The sequence below is a fragment of the Pseudorasbora parva genome, chromosome 13 (genome assembly GCF_024679245.1).
Source record: "Pseudorasbora parva isolate DD20220531a chromosome 13, ASM2467924v1, whole genome shotgun sequence".
Lineage (NCBI taxonomy): Eukaryota > Metazoa > Chordata > Actinopteri > Cypriniformes > Gobionidae > Pseudorasbora > Pseudorasbora parva.
The window spans coordinates 3901013-3921033 of NC_090184.1; the positions used below are offsets into that span (position 1 = coordinate 3901013).

The 20021-nt window shown below is 39.0% G+C and overlaps 1 protein-coding gene across 5 annotated transcripts in view; it reads right to left on the reverse strand.

Annotated features, from left to right (window-relative positions):
* The window catches only part of tcf7l1b (transcription factor 7 like 1b), a 163860-nt gene that overhangs the window by 20939 nt on the left and 122900 nt on the right, over nt 1-20021 (reverse strand). For all 5 annotated transcript variants that reach the window (XM_067412975.1, XM_067412976.1, XM_067412974.1 and 2 more), the window contains 4 exons: nt 17561-17644; nt 4715-4847; nt 4528-4630; nt 1304-1387 (listed from right to left, as the gene is read on the reverse strand). In XM_067412975.1, coding sequence (XP_067269076.1) covers nt 1304-1387; nt 4528-4630; nt 4715-4847; nt 17561-17644 — 404 coding nt within the window. The remainder of the gene's footprint in view (nt 1-1303; nt 1388-4527; nt 4631-4714; nt 4848-17560; nt 17645-20021) is intronic.

Genomic DNA, 20021 nt, shown 5'->3' on the forward strand with positions numbered 1-20021 from the left:
AATGTGTCAGTTTTAAGAACTCAAAATATTTTTTAATATAATTAGTTTAAATTGAGTTGGCTCTACTCAAACTAATTAATTATATAATTGAATTATAATTATGCATAATTTACTGTTATTACTATAGTAATTAAGTACATGTAAGTAAGTAAGTAGTACATTAACAAGTAACTACGTCCCCTTTTTAAAAAAAAATAATTGCCAAATAAATTATACACCTATTATAATGGAACATTTATCCTTCAAAACAAGTACTTTGTCCTTTATTTTTTAGATTTTGCCGTAAAATTTTTAGCAATATTGCTGAGGATGCTTATTTAGGGTTGTGTACAAATTTTGTAACCTCCATCTGCCTCTATTTCGAGTGTAATGTCAACTCAAATCCTATCAACAACTGAAGCTCAGAAGCAAGTACCCACGTTACATTTGTTCTTTTCCCATAATCGGTTTCACTCTGGCGTACATCACAATTAGGGCTGTATACCTTGGAGAACCTGGCGATACGATACATACCTCGATACACAGGTCACGATTCGATACGAACCTCGATACAGAGCTGTCTCGATACGATTTGAAAGAGCGTTGAAAGGCTGGGCGGAGTATCGATACTAAGGGCTAGAATATCGATACTGTATCTTTTTTTATTATTTCGGTATGTATCTAAGAATCGATATTTTGAGCACACCCCTAATCACAATACAGAAGAAAGGATCCATCGCTACTTCAGGTTTATCGCTGCATTGATGCCACGGTAATATAACCTTTAAATAACAAATAAAGCCCATGTGTGTGTGTGTGTCTGTGTACGTGTGGGCATGTTTTTGTGATATATGAGGACACAAATGTGTATAATGACATGGGTATGACACAGGTATTACAGGAGAGGGTGTAATATGAGGACTTTGGCAATGTCCTCACTTTTCAAAATGCTTATAAATCATACAGGATGAGTCTTTTTTAGAAAGTAAAAATGCAGAATGTTTCCTGTGATGGGTAGGTTTAGGGGCTGGGGCAGTGTGTGTGTGTGTGTGATGGGTAGGTTTAGGGGCAGTGTGTGTGTGTGTGATGGGTAGGTTTAGGGGCTGGGGCAGTGTGTGTGTGTGTGATGGGTAGGTTTAGGGGCAGGGGCAGTGTAAGGGGATAGAAACTACGGTTTGTACAATATAAAAACCATTACGCCTATGGAATGTCCCCACGTCACAAAAACAAACGTGTGTTTGTGTGTGAGTGAGAACCGGAAATTAAGTGTAGTGTGAAGAATGAGAGTATGAGAAAATGAATCAGGAAACACACACACACTCACCTGGACATGGATGCGTTCATGGCGAGAGCTTGGTACGGGTGCCGGAAGCCACCAGCGGTGATGGGGTACATGTGCTGACCCTGCCTGAGATGAACAGAGACAGAGACAATCAGACAATATCTTCCATACGCTGCTTTATAGCGCAGTCGCTTTTGGTTCATAACTGAAGAATTTTGCAACATAGACACCGTTATCAAACTGAACATAATCAGCATTGAGCTGAATACCAAAACTATTGTCTTCTGTAATTCTGTAACTTGTTTCTTAACTGATGAACTTTATTGAACTCGACTGAATCAACGCTGGACTGACTTGAGCTGAATAAATGACACTTATATTTTAGAGCTGCTTTATAGGGGGAACCAGAGCAAATCAGTATGAATCAGACAATATGAATCCTAACTTTCATAGAGTTGGTTTATACTGGAATCAATTTTCTAATTCATAATTGACAAATTGTACAATATCGACACTGTTATTGAACTGTTAAATGAATAATGGCACTATTGTCTGTAGAGCTGCAAGGAGCTGAATTGAAATGGTTTCATAATTGATGAACTTTACAGAGTTATTGAACTCTACTGAATCAACTGAACTGAATCATCTGAACTGAATCAAGACACTATTATATTTTAGAGCTGTTTAATAGCTTTTTGCAACATCCATACTGTTATTGAACTGAACCATGGCACTACTGTCTGTAGAGCTGCATAGAGCTGAACTGAACTGAAATGGTTTCATAACCGATTAACTTTACAGAGTTATCGAACTCGACTGAATCAACTAAACTGAATAATGACACTATCATATTTTAGAGCTGCGTTATAGCTTAATAATTGACACATTTTTTGCAACATTGACATGGTTATTAAACTGAACTGAATCAATATTGAACTGAATAATGATATTTTTCTTTTCTGTAGAGCTGCAAAGGCTGGATTGAAAAGTTCATCAATTACGAAACAATTTCAGTTATTGAACTTAACTGAATCAACGGAACTCGATTGAATCAACTAAACTGAATAACGACACTATTATATTTTAGAGCTGCTTCATAGCTTAATCAACCCTAGGGCCCTATAAAATCCGTTATATTTTTTCCCAAATTCCGTTTTTTCCGTTTTAATTTTTACAAATTCCGTTTTTTCCGTTTTAATTTTTGCTGATTCCTTTTTTTCCGTTAAAATGTTTGGCAATTCAGTTTTTTTTACCCTTTACTGTTATTTTGGTGAAAAAAAGAGTGTGCTTTTAATGTTAATATAATGGAACATAAAACAAAAAATAGGAATGACCTTAAATTTTTTGAGGTAACAAACATCACATTTACTTTTTAGGACAAATATGATGCAACATAACACTGCACTTCAAGTACTTCAAATATTAATGGTTAGTAGCTTTAAACTTTCTGGTAAAATACATTATAGTAGTTTATAGAAGTTAAAATGAAAGTGCTCCATTAGCTTTTTCTTTCAAATAAAAAAATTAAAAAAGAACTAAAAAAAATATCATAAGAATCATTTTTTACATACAGTACTATTAAGTAAAACATTTAAAGCTGAAAATTAACATGAAAAAATAACACATTTCACCATGAAATCATGTAGTGAAATGCTCTGTGTGTTTAACAATCACCATTATGATATCCAGAGTTGTGAAAAATAAAGATACACGAAAACACAACACTGCCAGAAGTCCCCCAACTTCAAAGGCCCCTTTATATGATTAAAACTAGATGCTTATCTGAACTTTAAGGTTACTTTTATGTAAACTACCCATATACAGCATGTTAAATGCATATGTTTGGAACAGAGGGGAAAACGGTCACATTTGCAGCAGATATGCATTGCTGCCTAATGTGCCCATTATAAATCAAAGCACGAGATGACAGGGGTCGAGCAGAACACCGGAAAATCTGACAGAATGGACAATATTTGTCTGTCTGTGCAATACACGAGCCGCGGTTCAGCTGCGCGCGCGACCAATGCTGCCTAAGCACAACGAGCGCGCGGCTCTCGCTCTCCATACGCAAAGCTTCTGCGCCGCCTGCACGTGCAGTGTGAAACCGCCGTTAGCGTCGAGTTTCTTAACTTTTTCGCTGCCGAAAGCAGAGCCGTGGAGACCAACTTCGCCATACTTTCATTGTTTTGAAGGGCGAGCTGAAATGACGGGAGGGGTTGTGTCGCGAAGATTTGCTTCCCCCGGTCTGCACTTTCCTCAGACATATGTTCTCCACCCACACGACACAGAATTTCATTACAAATATGTAAAATTCCAGGGAAATCTGCGTTAACAACAGATTCCGCGTTAATATGCCAATTCCGTGATTCCGTGATCGCGGAAATTATAGGGCCCTACAACCCTGTACGCACACCTTGGCAATATAATCGCCATTGGCTAGTACATTTTTTTTGTTTACTCGCCAGCCAATGAGATTGCCGTTTGCGCATTAATCCTGCCCAATACTGCGATATCTTCCGTTGCTTCTTAAAAGCTGAATAATTCCAAATGAACTCCGTTGTTGTGCGTGTTGTGGCTCTTTAATGTGTGGTGACAGGTCACTGAAGCGCCTCAGTTAAAGCTGCTCGTGAACCGATCATCTCTTCCTTCTAGTTCATTTATAGTATCAAATAAACATGAATGAGCTTCAGAAGGAATGATGTTTCACCCGCGGAAAGACCACAGAAGTTAATCTATGAACTCTCTTGACTGCTTTGTCGGACAAAAATGTCAGATTCTGCGGATTGTGATTGGTCAGATCGCCTGTTAATCAGACTGCCAGCGAAAGGTGAATTGATGAACTTTACAGAGTTATTGAACTCGACTGAATCAACTGAACTGACTTGAGCTGAATTATGACAATATTGTCTTTGTAGAGTTGCTTTATATCTGAATAACTGACAAAATTGACATTGTTATTGAACTGAACCGAATCATGACCCTTCTGTCTTCTGTAGAGCGGAACTGAACTGCTTTAATAACTGAAGAACACAGTTATTGAACTAAACTTAAGCAACACTGAACCGACTTCAGCTGAATAATGACACTACTGTCTTTTTAGAGCCGCTTTACAGAGAATCAGACTAATATTTTATGAAGTCTGGATCAATGATTCTGCTATTTTCCGGTTTATCACTGTGAAGGTCCTTTGAAACAATAAAGCGCTATAGAAATAAAGGTGAGTTGACTTGAATCAGGGTGTGTGGGTAGTAAGTAATAAGACTCACTGTGGGACGAGCCACCCCAATGGGTGCGGGATCTGCCCCATGGCCCCAGGGGACAGTGGGTAGTAGGGCGACAGCTCTGAGGGGTGAGGGGTCCGAGGAATACCTGGATCAGAGGAACACAGTCAGTAATTCACATGATGAAATACAGAAACACAAGTTAAATACGGGTCAGGAGTGTGTGTAATACCTGTCTTTGGGTCCAGTATCTCTGGCGAGAGGTGGGCTGGAGGAGTTCCTGGAGAAAAGTGTTCATTGCTGTAGGTGATGAGGGGGGTCAGGGGGTGCATGTGAGCATGCTGGACCACCGGGACCTTATTAGACTGAAAGAGAGAGCGAGACGCTTTATAAAGACAGCAAATCAAAATGTACCCTTTTTTCAGTGGTGTTTGCAAGCGTAAGCATCTCTATTACTCATATAAAGGGTTGGTGAGTTGAACAGCATCCAATCGGTACTAAATAAAGCAAATAATTTAATTATTTAAGCGTAAGTCAGTAATTCTACAGAGGGCATCACTGTTTCAGCAGCCTTTGTTCAAGCAGTATTCTTCTCATATAGGGATTTTAAGAGTTACGATCCATGAACCAAAACAACCAGCTACGAGGTGAATAACAACATTTCAAACCTTGATCTACAGAAAAAGAAATTGAAAATTGGACAAAGCTGTACAAAACTTAATGGCTTTATTGAGGAAAATGACAAATTCCATCGTAAATGACAATGGATTTAAAAACAAATAAAGAAATACACTGAATTAAAGATCTTGATATGTATTACATTTATTGAAAAAAATGCATATTAAGCATAAAATATTTAAGTAGTTTGAAAGCGTAGGGAAAGATGGTAGAGATTTCTCTGCAGAATCATGGGTAACGTAGTTCTTTCCATCCGGAGTTCGGCTGATTATTTAAAACAATAAGTTGAAATCATATGGGCTGATGACTTTAACAAAATCATATACTATTGATTAAAACCCTCAGAGCTCACAGTATATCCGTCTTAAACAGTTTATAAGTTATTGTTCAAAATCAATTCCCCAATAGAGAAAATATATGGGCTTTTACCAAGAACCTGCAGTTGCACTTCATTTCGCATTCAAATATTTTTTGCTCTTTTTACATTTATAAATGAATGACTTATTGTTTACTTTACTCTATTTTATTACAGACAGTTCGCTTGTCTCCAATAATTGATAACCTGAAGCTATGATCCTTAATTGAGAAATACGTGCCACTGGTTTAATTTAAATAGTTGTGCATTAACATAATGCGTGTGTAAAACCACAATGGTTCACAAAGGCTTCACAAGAGGCCAGCGTTTGCTTATGTATTTAGAGGATATATACCTGTATATGTGGGTGACAAGTAGTCATGCAAGATTTTGAAAGAGCGCTATGCGATATCTTGCTAAATGTGATGCGTGATACGATCATGTACAAAACAGAAATTCAATAATCAAATGTAAAAATAAAACTGCTTAGTCTTCACTGTATGAATTAAATAAACACTGATTCTTATTAAAGATATACAAGTTATTCACTCACGAGAGAGTGATTTTCTCTGTCTTTTGTTGTTTAACATGAAAGACACAGGCGGCATCAGGTTTATTAGGCTGCTGTCACTTTAAGAGCTAATGCACGGATCCAATATACTGATACACATGCATTTTCTTTCTCAATCGTTAATGTTCATTTACGCCATGTCGTAAAGCCACAACTACCACAGCCACCTGGGGTTGGTATGGCTTACCCCACCAGGGGTGAAGGGCTGGGTATTTGCAGTTTACCTTGTAGAGTTGTTCCTGTTTGCCGGCAAGCCCGGGGACTGATGAAATGATTGGAGTACAACGCTGGCCAACTTACAGTCCAAGTGATGTTTAATGCAGACAGCTGTCTCTACACACGTGCTCCAAATTACATTCAAAACAAAGATAACGAAATAAACAAAATACTCAAATTAAACAACACAAAACATTAATACATATGCTGAGAACAGCAAACTAGGCATTAGGCCTCACCTCACAGCATAGCCATACATGCTACAGCCCTTGGGCTGTCCCTGGCCCAACTTCCCGAACCTACAAACACTCAGGCTTGTGTAAGCAAATTTCCCGCCAAACACTCATGGATCATACCATCTACGGGGGTCGACTCAGCTAACACCCCTAACACAAGAATAATGGTTTAGACCAACAGTGCTATCACATTCACATTTAAACACAATTCAAATCATGAATATCATTGATCACCCTATAAACAATACTAAATACAGAAAATATAACAGTCCACAAAGTCTGGGTTCAATAGCTGCCCTCAGCTAAGCAACTCGGAATGAACCCAAGACTTTAAGACAAATTATAATTATGAAACTAATAAACAAAAATCATGAAAATAATAAATCAAAACAATAATAATGTGAACGAATGTTCACGTGATGATGAGCCCAGTGTTCATCATCACACGCCATAACTCACGGTTCATCTGAATACTCACCAAGATGGCCATTTTGACCTTTATTGTGTGTGTATCTGGCCATACTACATCCTCAGCTTATTATAACTCTTTTTAACATTATGCCCATCACATGTGTGTAACAGTCATGTGTCCAACCTATTCTCTGCTATCTGTGTCAACCTAAAATATTGACTTGATATAACTTTTTATTGCAAGCCATTGCAATATTGATATATTGTGGAGCCCTTATGACAAGCATGAAGCAATCTGGCTGTGCCCCAAGGAATGCTGGGAGAGCTGAGCGCTGTGCCAGACAGCCTCACACCCAATGCCACACCAAAGCCCTGTGTACACACAACATACCTGACAACGTCTCACACAACAATCCCTCAATGCACTGATAACTACGACAACACACGAGTAGAGTATGACACACATGCACAGCACGTAATTATAACATGTATTCAGTGTAATGAAACCCAAATCCTCACCAATAAATGAAGTTGCACAAACTAGTTCACATTTGTCTGTTTGTTAGTAAAAGCAAGCGGGAGATGTTGTGGTTCGGGCAGCACATCTGTAGGATTGGGGAATGACTGTATCAATATTTCATCATCCTGAAAACATTGCTGAAACCACAGCGAAGTGATTCTGAGTTTGTGTGCGAGCAGAACGGCTTTATAAGGCGAGGAAAGACATTATAGACCACCTCACTCATTTATCACATAAAACTTCAAGACCAAAGTGGTGGCAAAGATCATGTTGAATATTGTCAAAATGGTGCGATGGCTTGGTTTGGTGTTATACAGACAAACTACTTTGGTTGTTCATTATAAAAGTACAAATGTTTTATTACTTGATGTTCAACCACTGATATCCCAGTTTATTACACGGCTCTGTGGAAGACTCGATTCTGATTGGTCAATCTTGCATTCAGCGGTGTTATTCCCAGATAACAACCGCCAAAGTGAATAACACACTGCTCATCCGCGTACTACGAGTTGTCTTAACCGGTGCTACTTCTATGCTTAACCTGTCACTCCGCTGTCGTTGACTGTCTGGAGCCATCTTGTGATTGAAAAACAGTTCACCATCACGGGTTACAATGGAAGACTTCAAGGAGTTCACCCGAAAATGAAAATTAGCCCATGATTTACTCACCCTCGAGATATGACATTCTTCTTTCAGACAAATCAGTTATATTTAAAAAGTCCTGGCTCTTCCAAGCTTTATAAAAGCAGTAGTTGTACTACAATCGGCCGAAAATGTACTTTATAAAGTTTTAAATATGGATATTTTTCTTATACAAATGCATCGGTTCACTTCAGAAGGCCTTTATTAACCCCCAGAGCCGTGTGGAGCAGTTATATGACGGACAGATGCATTTTTATGGACTTCAAAAACAGAGCAACAACTACTGCACTTATAAAGCTTGGATTAGCCAGGACTTTTTAAATATAACTCTGATTTTATTCGTCTGAAAGTAATGTAAATTAATAAAATATTAAAACGCCATGGGCATTTTTATAATCAATATACATTTTTCTAGTTATGCCAAGCTTTGAATTATTTTATTGTGTAAAAATGGCAAGTAACAAAATGATTCACAAACTGAGCTGGAAAAATCTAGGGGCATTCGATTATTGTTGTACACAGTGGAGACTTAAGTCAAAATGGTTGAGAGCCACTGCTCTAGTTCCCTAAATGACAACAAAATTAATTTAAATGTGTGCACAGTAGGGGTGTGACGAGACACTGATCTCACGAGACGAGACACGAGATCGGGTTCACGAGAACGAGACGAGATTTTTACATTGTATTTTTAAGAAATCCACAATGATGAAATACATGACTAGAAATTAAAAATTGTTTCCAGGTGCATTTGAAATGTTTGAACTAATCATCATTTAATGAATGTCATTTAATTTCTACTTTCTTAATATGACTTATCATATAGGCTTACAGTAAAAGACAACCGTACTGTATTCTTTGGCTGTCTCTTCAGACCTTAGAACTGCACGAGCTTCTTTTGACCTCCTAACTGAACTCCTTTCTACAAACTGATCATAGATATTAAGTGCAAACAATAACCATAATCAAAGAACTCAATATTCAAAGTGCAAAAAGAGACCAATTGTTTCTTCAAGCACAGATAGAACTAAGCAGTAACTTATTAAAGGGGGGTGAAACACTCAGTTTCAGTCAATCTCATGTCAATCTTGAGTACCTATAGAGTAGTATTGCATCCTTCATATCTCCGAAAAGTCTTTAGTTTTATTATATTTACAAAAGAAATATAGGCTGTACCGAGTCTTTCCGGGAAAAAACGAGCGGCTGGAGGCGTATCGTGTGGGTCGGAGCTAAAGAATGACGAGCGCAAAGCGGTGACGTCCTCAAGCGTGGACAAACCCATGCTATCGATCTCAGCTAATAGATATGATCCAGAATCAGATCCGGAGGCTGAAATAAATTGAACAGGAGAAACAGCAAAAGCAGGACGTCCGTCTCTGTGGTATGGACTGTATTTAGTGACCTGTCAACATTTGTGTGTGTTTACTCGCAGTTTATGAGGACATGATTCGGTTTATGGACTATTGTATGCGACTAAACCTTAGCAGTAGCAAGCAAAACGGTTTTGCACGTCAGACTAGTGTAACGTTATACAGAACAACAATGGAGTCCGTTAGCGCATTTGAATGACGAAGCACGCGATCGTGTTGTTTACTGATGTTTACTCACGCGACGATAGCGACAGCACAGACATTTGAAGCCGTTTTACTCACCAGCTGCTTCCAAAGCAGGACAGAACCTTTATCGCCGCTCCGTCAACCATTTAACACACTTCTTGGAGTGTGGAGATCCACTTTGCGACGCGACTGAAGCGATGTTGTGAAGCTTCCCGTCATTTCTGCGTTCAAATGCAGCGCTGCCTTCCCGGAAAGCTGTGCTGAAGCGTTGAAGTCACTTGATGTCAAAGTGGAGGAATGAAGTGGAGCGCGGCGCGGACTATAACCGACACGGCGCGGACTATAACCGACATAAGTGTTCACGGACGAGTGGATCTACACCTGAGAGAGTGTTTATGGGCGTGCATTTCCTCTCTCGCTCTAGTCACGCGCGCGTGCACCCTACCGGGAGAATTTCGTGAACCTGTATACTGTGTGATTATTGAGCGGTGGTGCTGAGCGCGCAGTTTAAAATATAAGTCTGGCGCTTCTGTTGCGCAACGAATCCTCCGCCCCAGTCTCGTCCACTAACATGTAACGCACACGCTGAATGCGAGCGCTTCATAACACGCAACACAGCTCGTCTTCTCGTCGCGTGATCACTGCTGCGCAAGACTCGAAACACTCATTCTAGATTAGCGGATGGAATTAAAGCGAGTTCAAGCGACTGTTATGATTATCCAGCTGAATGAAATTGGTTTTATTTCTATAAAAAGCAAAACTAGAGTGGAGTCGTAATATAAACTTCACCCTCACACTTCTTTATGAGAAGGAGTCATGAGAATATGGCGAGACAGATTTTCACCTCGATGAGAAATCTCTTCACAGTTTAGTCTCGCGAGATCTAATGGCACCCCTAGTGCAGATATCCAAAATTGTTCGATATTGTGTCAGATAAGAAATTACAGACTATACCTTTAAAGTCTCATCCACAAATGCATTTGTCTTAATAACATGGCAGAACTTGAAAATTCATCGGGACTTGATTGGATGGTAAATAAATCGGCCTCTGTATGGCAGGTGTTTAGGGGATAGGCTCTGAAAAAGTTGTTTAGAGGCAGAGAACGTCATTTGGATGAAAATGAGGTTTTTCCCTTTGGAATGAGTTGACTGATTATCTATAAGACCACTGGGGATGTGTCTTAATTTGTGGTCTAATGTCTTGTGTTCTGAAGTCCTGATCAAAATCCTGTCAATAGGGGGCAGACTACAGCGGCTGATCTGTGACACTGACAAGACTCAACAGCTTTTAAAATTCACTAACAAGCTGTCAACTATCCCCAGACTGCTAAATCGAGGGCCTTTTGGTATTCACTATCTACAGGACACGAGTGTGAGAGAGTGCGTCAAAAACCAGAGCTGCAGTGAGGAAAGCTAAAGGGCATTGGTGTCTGTCTAGAGCTGGCGGAGGGTTTGGGCAGACTGAGTGTGTGGCGGTGTGGCTAAGAGGGCACGGCTCTGCTGGGACGGGCAAAGGACACCGGCCTGCTGTTAGCTGTGGAGGCCATGTTTAAGAGGGTAGGAGAATTTCACAAAGCCAAACATGATTCTCAATCCTTCACATCTGAGATAAATTACTACGCAACGGCCCATGGGTACAAGAGTTACCAACAAACCGAACAGCCTCCTGAGTCCCGTGAGTGTGTGTGTGTGTGTGTGTGTGTGTGTGCACGCGTGCTGCTCTCTCCTTTCCAGTGGGAGGTTCTGAGTCTTTGTGAAGTCCTTTCAAAAAGGAGGAAAGAAAAAGAAAAGGAAAAAAGGAGAATGCATGGCATGCTGGGATAGCCGAGTCTTGTTTATCACCGAGGCAGGAAGCGGATGCAAGAGTGGGCAGAACATGACATCAGCATTTAGAGGCGCGCACACACACACACACAAAGTTTTTATATGCAGCTATTTATAAATACTGTAACCAAACAGAAACATTTCTGCATTTTTTTACATTTAAGAAACTTTGTCACACTTTATATTGAGTGTTTTTAACTACTATGCACTTTGCATATTGCGAAACACTTGTGCTGCTATTGAGGTGGGATACGGGTCCGGTTAGAGACAGGTATTTGTTGGTATGGGACAGGTTTAAGGGTGAGTGGAGGTGCAAGGGAACGGTCAACGGTGGAATTATAGATTTAATTACAGAAATGACATAATTTGGTAGAGGGGTACGTCCCCAAAAGGAGTTTTTTGGGAGATTTTGTCAGGTTTAGCTCAATATTTTTCTCCCCAAATTATGATAAAATAGGAACACACACACACAAAATACTGACTTTATATTTTTTTCTGTGTGTAACTGCTGTTATACTAAAACTAGAATGTAAAATGTAAATAATACAATAATATAATTGGTGAAATTTAAATACTAAACAATATTTAGTACAAAAATGAGGAAAGGCGGCAGACTGGAACCGTGATCATCACAGCATGGACCAATAGGCCATGGGATGAGACCCTCAGAATGACCTTTAAATCCACCCTATTTGGCTGAACTGATCAACTCTGACTCGAGCTGAATAACACTTTTGTCTTCTGTAGAGCTGATTAGAGCTGAATTGAACTGGTTTCATAATGACTGAACTTTACACAGATATTGAACTGAATCAACACTGAGCTGACTTCAGCTGAATAAGGACACTATTGTCTTTTTAGAGCTGCTTCGCAGCAGAATTTGAAATAAAGGTGACTTGACTTGATGTAAAAGATATATTTTTACATGCTGTCTTTTTCTGGAAGGGACTCCAGGGAGAAAATGAGTGAAGAAGACAGAGGATCATGGAAATGTTCTCACAATTCTCTACTGTGTCGTACTGAAAAACTCCCACACAATCGGCGGTTGGTTGTGTACAATATGGATCCCAGTCCTCAAGCCACAAAGCTTTCCCATCTGAGGCCTCGCCACTACACTAACTTAATCAACTGCCCTAGCTTATCACATGCTGACACACACTAAACAGTGAGGGCCCTGTTGTGTTCACACAGACACACACACACACACTAAAGGTGGTGCAGCAGAATACCAAGCAAACCTGTCTCCTGAATTATTGAACGCCCTGGAGTGAACAGAATAACACATTAGCATAGTGACCTTATGGGCTCAATCTGAAAAAGCTTAGCGTGCGAGTGTGTGTGTTTGTGGGAGGATGTGGGATTGGAAAAGATATAAAAGGATGAATACTAACGGCGGATTGTCCTGTTTGTTTAATCCAACTCCTTTGTTTTGTACAATTTTCAGGATTTAGAGGTCAATCATACATTTTCTGGAAGGGTGGACAGGATCAGGAAATGATGCAAGCTAGACTCAAACCTATGTTGCCTGTCGGAGCACCACAAAACAAGTCAACACTCGTTTCTTTCTCAGATTAAAAGAATACAACATGTGACTTTCTTTAAAAACTACTTTAAACACAGTTACCTAAGATATGAAGTGACAATTACAAAAAAAAGTTGCTATTACAAGAAAATGGAAGTTTCTTACGATTACAATTGCGACAGGTTTCTGTAATTGCAAATCTCACATAATTTCTCATAACTGCAACTTAATGTCTTATTATTGCACTTGTAATTTGCATGTGATATATAACGTATCATAATAAGAAATAGTTGTAAATGTTTAGATCTAAAGTTGCTATTACTAGCAAATGTGAGTTAGTCACAATTACAAGATATTCTTACACTGTAAAAAATTATGCGGAAAATGTAATGGTAATTTTATGCCAGTATATTATCCAGTAATTTTACATAAATTTCCATTAACCCTTAAAACACAAACTAATGCAATGTGTAATTCAAAATACAGGTAAAACACCTGTAAAAAAAAAACATACGGAAAACTCCTTCATATTTATACAGTAAATTTTTATGGACTTTTTTATAGTGTACTATTGTGGCTTTTCTGTAATCCAAATTTCCTCATAATTTCTCTCATATCTGCAACTTAATTTCCTTTAATTGCACTTATTATTTGCATGTATGGTGTATAAAGTAACAATTATGAGAAATAGTCGCAACTTTTAGATATACATTTTATATTACAAGAAAATGCGAGTTAATTACAAAGAATTATTTCCTGTAATTGCAACTTGTGTAATTTCTCACATAAATGCATTTTTAGTTTGCATATGTGATGTATAAAGTAACGATTATGAGAAATAATCAACTTTTAGAGAATCAAGTTGCCATTACATGAACATACGAGTTAGTCACAATTACAAGACATTCTTACAATTATGACTAAATGGTTGCAATTCCAAGAAAAAGTCTCAATTGCCTTTACTTTTATTTTTACTGAGGCAGACGTGCTTCCATAGATTGTGACAATATATTCAGTTTTGATGGCCAAAATATACAATTTAATGATATATTTTTCTTTGCTGAATAAGCAAACAATTTCAATAATGATAAAAAGTGTCAACATATGATCAATAAGACTTAGATCAGATTAGAGCTGAGCTCCGTCTTTAGTGCGATATGACACGTGATGTTTTTCAGGTACGCAGTGGACACTCGTTGTTTGGTGATAGTTTTCGCTCACCGGAGCAGGTCGTATTCATGGCGCCATTCTCCTCTATAAATAAAAACCTTGAAGACGCACCTGAGCTCACCCTTCAGTCACCTTCTTCTCACCCTTACGCAGATTTTTGCAGTCTGACGTTCAAGATCAGATGTTGTTCTCAAACAATCCTCTAGCCAATCCAGGATGGCCACAGGAAGGATCCTCAAATCCTCAATACTGGCTGTTCAAGTACAGCTAATTTGATTGCCATTATCCATCTACACGTCGCATTTTCTGCTGATTCCCTGCATGCATTTATTTTTAATGTTATATTAAGTAAATACAATAAAGGCCTAATGGCCCGGCTGGGTGGTGAGACAAGGCATGCTGTGTTTTTAAGGACAATCCCATGCTCCTTCAGAGGTTAGAGAGAGTTCAGGGGTTACTGGGACAAAGCGAGTCTGAAACACACACACTGAATGCCCTCTGGCTGCCAAACAGTCATTGTCAGTCATCGTTCTGTATTTATGTCACAATTTATGATGTCTCCCGGTCAGAGGGAGATTTCAGACTGAGTAAGAGCAACAAATCAGTCATTAAAAAACACTAATAGCTACTAAGTAGCTGAACTGTTCTTTAAAGGATGGACATAACTGGTAATTAGGTTTTCATTACTGTATTTAGTCATGCAATTTTATTATCAGATAGAGGAATAATCTAATTGTTTAAAAAGTCATGAGACTTTGATTCAAGTATTTTAAAAATGTATGGAGGCCACACAAATCACACTTGAAAAATGAATGATTGTGAAAAGTCACTTATCCACCCACTCTACATTTAAACCGGTTTAGTACGGGTCAGTCCGTCTGAGGTTCCTCGTGTTGTGTGTTTGCATGTTTCATCCTGACATATATACACACACATGCTCCACCACAGCAAGAATGTAACGCTCTGGTTATATTTATCAGCTCTCATCAGCTTAGCAGAGGTGAATCAAACCACACACGTCAGCCGAGGACACAAAATACCATCATGCAAACCCTCTTGACCTCTAACCAGCCTGACTGGATTCACACAGATCGGGCCAACATAGAAGCTCGTTCTTATCCAACAGCGATCACTGCACACTAAGGAGTGGTGCAGATGCAGCACACATTCTGCTTTGAGCCAGAATCATTTTGGAAATATAGCTTTCATTACTCGCAATGTACCTGCAGGCAACCAAAATTGATTTTAAGACTCGATTTAAAACTTGACTTTAAGTGACCATGTAGAAAATTAATTCATTTTGTTATTAAATACATTGTAGGTAGGAAGCCGTTTTAATTCGTCACCTGTTTTTAGTGCATGCCAAACAACAGCACTATCAATCGCTCTGCATGGCCACCCACATCAATTACACGAGTCAATACAATCTTTGTGTCGGTAAAGATGACCTGACAACAGATTAAAAACATCTCAGAGACTCAGACATCTGAATGTATCATCTTGTATACGTCAATAAAGAGAAGTGTGGCTCATCACAGGAAGATCAAGTTTGATTTTGAGCATGATATTTTGATTAAAGAATATGAGGGGTGAAAAATTAAAAACATGCATGGATGAATCCTTTACTAAAAGGCCAGTAAGATAATGCATGTGGCTCAGCAACAGGATCTGGCGTTAATGGGATAGTTTCCCCCAAAAATAAACATTCTGTCATGTATGAACAACGATCAATGTTTACATATGAATAAAAGCCTAAATAATATCTGTTCATCATATAAAGTGATCATATTCATAATTATCTCCTCCAGGCTGGACTACTGCAATGCGCTCCTTATTGGCATCCCTAGCAAAAATTTCCAGAGGCTGCAGTGTATTCAGAACAGCGCTGCTAGGATCCTCATGAGGGTGCGCAAATACGACCATATCACCCCCATTCTAAAATCACTCCACTGGCTTCCTGTGTCGTTCAGGATCGAGTACAAGATCTCTCTCCTTACCCACCAGTGCATCCATGGTGATGCTCCCTCCTATCTCAAGGAACTCCTCACCACACAAACAGCCACTCGTAACCTCCGCTCTGTTTCGCTGTATCGCCTCAAAACTCCCACAGCCAATCTCCGTACTATGGGGGATCGGGCCTTCTGCTCTGCAGCCCCCAGTCTGTGGAATGCTCTCCCTGACCACCTGCGGACTCCACAGACTATAGATGCTTTTAAGCGTGGTCTTAAAACCCACCTTTTTTACCAGAGCTTTTAATTGACTTGCTTCTTGTTTCATTTATTTTATTTTATTTTTCGGTTTTATTTATTTATTGTTGTTGATTGTTTTTTTGTTGTTGTTGTTTTTTTTTTTAATTCTGTAGCACTTTGAGATTTTGTTTAATATAAAGTGCATTATAAATAAAATTTATTATTATTATTATTATATATCTTCAGAATAAAATTTCACACTGAGGTGGTGCGATATATATCGTCTGCGATAATATTGTAATTGTTGTTTTAACGATGTGCTTAATTTAGCTGAAGAATAAAATCTGTTTTATGTGTCTGTGGTACAATCCAAAAGAGACGCTTGCCAATGACGTGAAAGCTGATTGGCTGCAAAAAAAGACGCATGTTGGTCTCATTTGTAGTTTCAGTACAGCTAACTATAGTTGGACTAGAGAATAAAGGTGGGGACCACTGGCTGGTGATCTCAGGTTTTACTATCCGTACACACACACACACACACACACACACACACACACACACACACACACACACACACACACACACACACACACACACACACACACACACACACACACACACACACACACACACACACACACACACACACACACACAGCATTTCAATGAGCATCAGAGGTAGCATTACATGGACGTAGGAAAATTAAGACCTAGAACTCAATACGTTCGTGAATTTAAGACTTTTTAAGGTCTAAAATTTAGATTTTTTTTTTTACTTAAGACTCCACGGGAATCCTAGAAAATATCATGGTATCATTTTTTTTGATACCACACCCCTACTTCACAGGTCTCCATAAACTTTTAGAAGCTTTACATTTTGGGTTGCGTGGACTTTCATTAGATGAGAGAATATTAAAAACATCTTCATTTGTGTTTCAAAGACTAATAACTCTTGTGTGTTTGGAACAACATGAGTGTGAATTAAATAAAGACAATTTTGCTTTTGGGGTGAACTATCACTAGAACTAGAAAGTGCTGCATTGAGTGTCTTTTTTTAAAGAGTATATCTGCATTATTCAAAACCAACCAAATTTTTGTGAAATGCTTGAAGTGCATTTGTGCCGTCTGCCTGTACAATAAACACATGTTAGTTTTAGATTTTTGCGTGTGTGTATAATTGTGAGATACTCACTAAGTGTCCTGGAGTAGGTGATCGTGAGTCTTTGAGTGCTGCTGTGCCTGGAACATCCAGAAGAGGCCATTTCATCTGCAAATACTGTAAAAAACAACAATAAAAAAACAGAATAGACACCAATACTGTGTTTTAATTCACATCTTCCTTTTAAAGTCAGCACGAAACAGAAGTTGCGCTCATCTTTTCTTCCCTATTGTGCCACATGTGAGTGAAACTGCTTCACAAACAAGAACAAATGTAGGGCGGGGCTTGATTTAGTCTGAGGGGAATTGATTGGATGGTGGCGGTTTGCTATTGGTGGATCTCATGTGAGTGACAGGTGGCCCCGCCCTCATCATCAGAGAAGAGATGCAAGAGGGAGGGGAAGATATTCTGATTCAAGATTACCAGGAACATGAATTTAAAACAATAATGATGTGCACGGATTAATCATTCATAATAAATACTGCAATACTCCATAAAAAGAACTGTCCGTTTCGACTTTGTGGTGACTTCAAAGTCCAACGGAAAAGTTTTGCAGAAAACAGGTGCAGAAGCTTCTCCTCAGTGGGTGGCAAAGTTAACCAACACGTTTCGCCAGACCCGTTTACAAAAGCACCTTTAAAACAGAGCAGTCTTGTGTTTGTGTGTGTCTAGACAGGTTTTTTTCTGATGACTAACTGTGATTGAATGAGTGAAACAAATGTCAAATTGAAAAGAGACTTAACAGAATCTTCCAGCATGAGATCTGCTTCTCAGAGGGTCATAAATAAGTCCAACGGTCAGCGGAGAGCCATTCTTCTGGCAAACACCTGTGTCTGTATCTTGTACGAGTGTGTGTGTGTGTAACGGAGAGAGTGAGAGTGTGAAATCTGTGTTTGTCGGAGAATGTCTTCCTCCCAGAGCCCAGCTGTGGGAGTCTATCGAGGGAGAGTGTGTGTGTGTGTGTGTGTGTGTGTGTGTGTGTCAAGTAGGGGACAGCTGAGAGGAAATCCCATGGAGAGAGGTGGGAAAACTGGACCGTGGTAAAAACACAGCCACATCTATAATGCTCAAGTGAATATCCCTGCACTTTTGACCTCTCCCTGTATCACTTCAACCATCACACCATCGGGCTCTCTTCTTGTGGCCTGTGTCTATTCCACCGCGGGCCAAACAGGTGCGCTGATATCCACTAATGCACAATGCACATTGTGATGAATGCAGAGGTTGTGTTTAGATCTCGTTGTTTTGCTCCATTTGGTCTTACGGTCAGAGCTGAAGTCTCAGTGGAGTTCAGTTCAGACATCTGGTTTGTGTATCAGTTTTGAACTGCCGGATACAGCAGATCTTCATGTGCACGGATTTCTTTAGGCTGCTCGAGAATTTAAAATTCATTAAAACAAATTTAGTCAGAGCTAATATTGTCATACGAGTGTTTGAGCAGAGCGCATTAAAGTCAGCAGGAAATCAAAACTGATCCTGTTTGCTTTCTTAACTCCTGATCTACACTGAAATTGCTAGTAAATTTCAAATATAATTAAAGGGAAATGGCATGTAACGTACAAAATTTTGAATTAAAAAAAGACTGAAATAATATTCTCTTGTAATACAGTGTATACTACAGAAGTTTTTTTTTTTTTTTTTTTACTTTAGACATCATTAGAGCCAGAAGAGAAACACCAACATTAAAATGATTTATTTTTTTGATAAATCTCATGATTGTGATAAATGGCTAATAATATTAATTTTTATTAAAATAAATATTAATTAATATTAAAAGTACATAAATAAATAATACATTAAAAAAATTACTTTTTAATTCTACAATTTAAAATATGAAAGATGCACTTTTCACAATCACTACAGCGAACGGCCGGTTTGGACTACACCGCTGCACTTCCTGCTGTAATGACGTCACTAGAACCGTTTGTTGACTAACCCTCCGCCCACAAGAACACGCAAAATAGGGGGCGTGGTCTCGTTGCTCTCCCACGTGGAGAAGAGCGCGCATTCAGCGCTTGCATCGCCCCGTTATGGTAAGAGGCGGGACCTTTCCGGGCAAAGTGCGCTAAGCTGCTGTCCAATCACAACACGGGAAGCGCTGGCCCAATCAGAACTCGTTACGTGTTTCTGAAGGAGGGACTTCATAGTACAAGGAACTCATCAGGACGTTTTTAGGACAGAGGAAACAGCGCTGTACAGATAAGTCAATTGTGAAAAATACTGTGTTTTTTACACAAGAAACATGGACTCATGTTATATTGCACACTGTAAACATAATCAAAGCTTCAAAAACACGCGAAGAACGGGACCTTTAAAATGATGATGCAAGCGGGTAATCAAAAAAAAAAAAAAGGACAAGTCACCAAATCAAATTGTGCATCAAGACCTGCTGAGATCTCAAGGTTTCACATTTACAAATATAAAAAAAACACGAGTTATCAAGGACAGCTCGCTGCACACTGATTGGATGATGGCCCCTCTTAAAATCAAACCA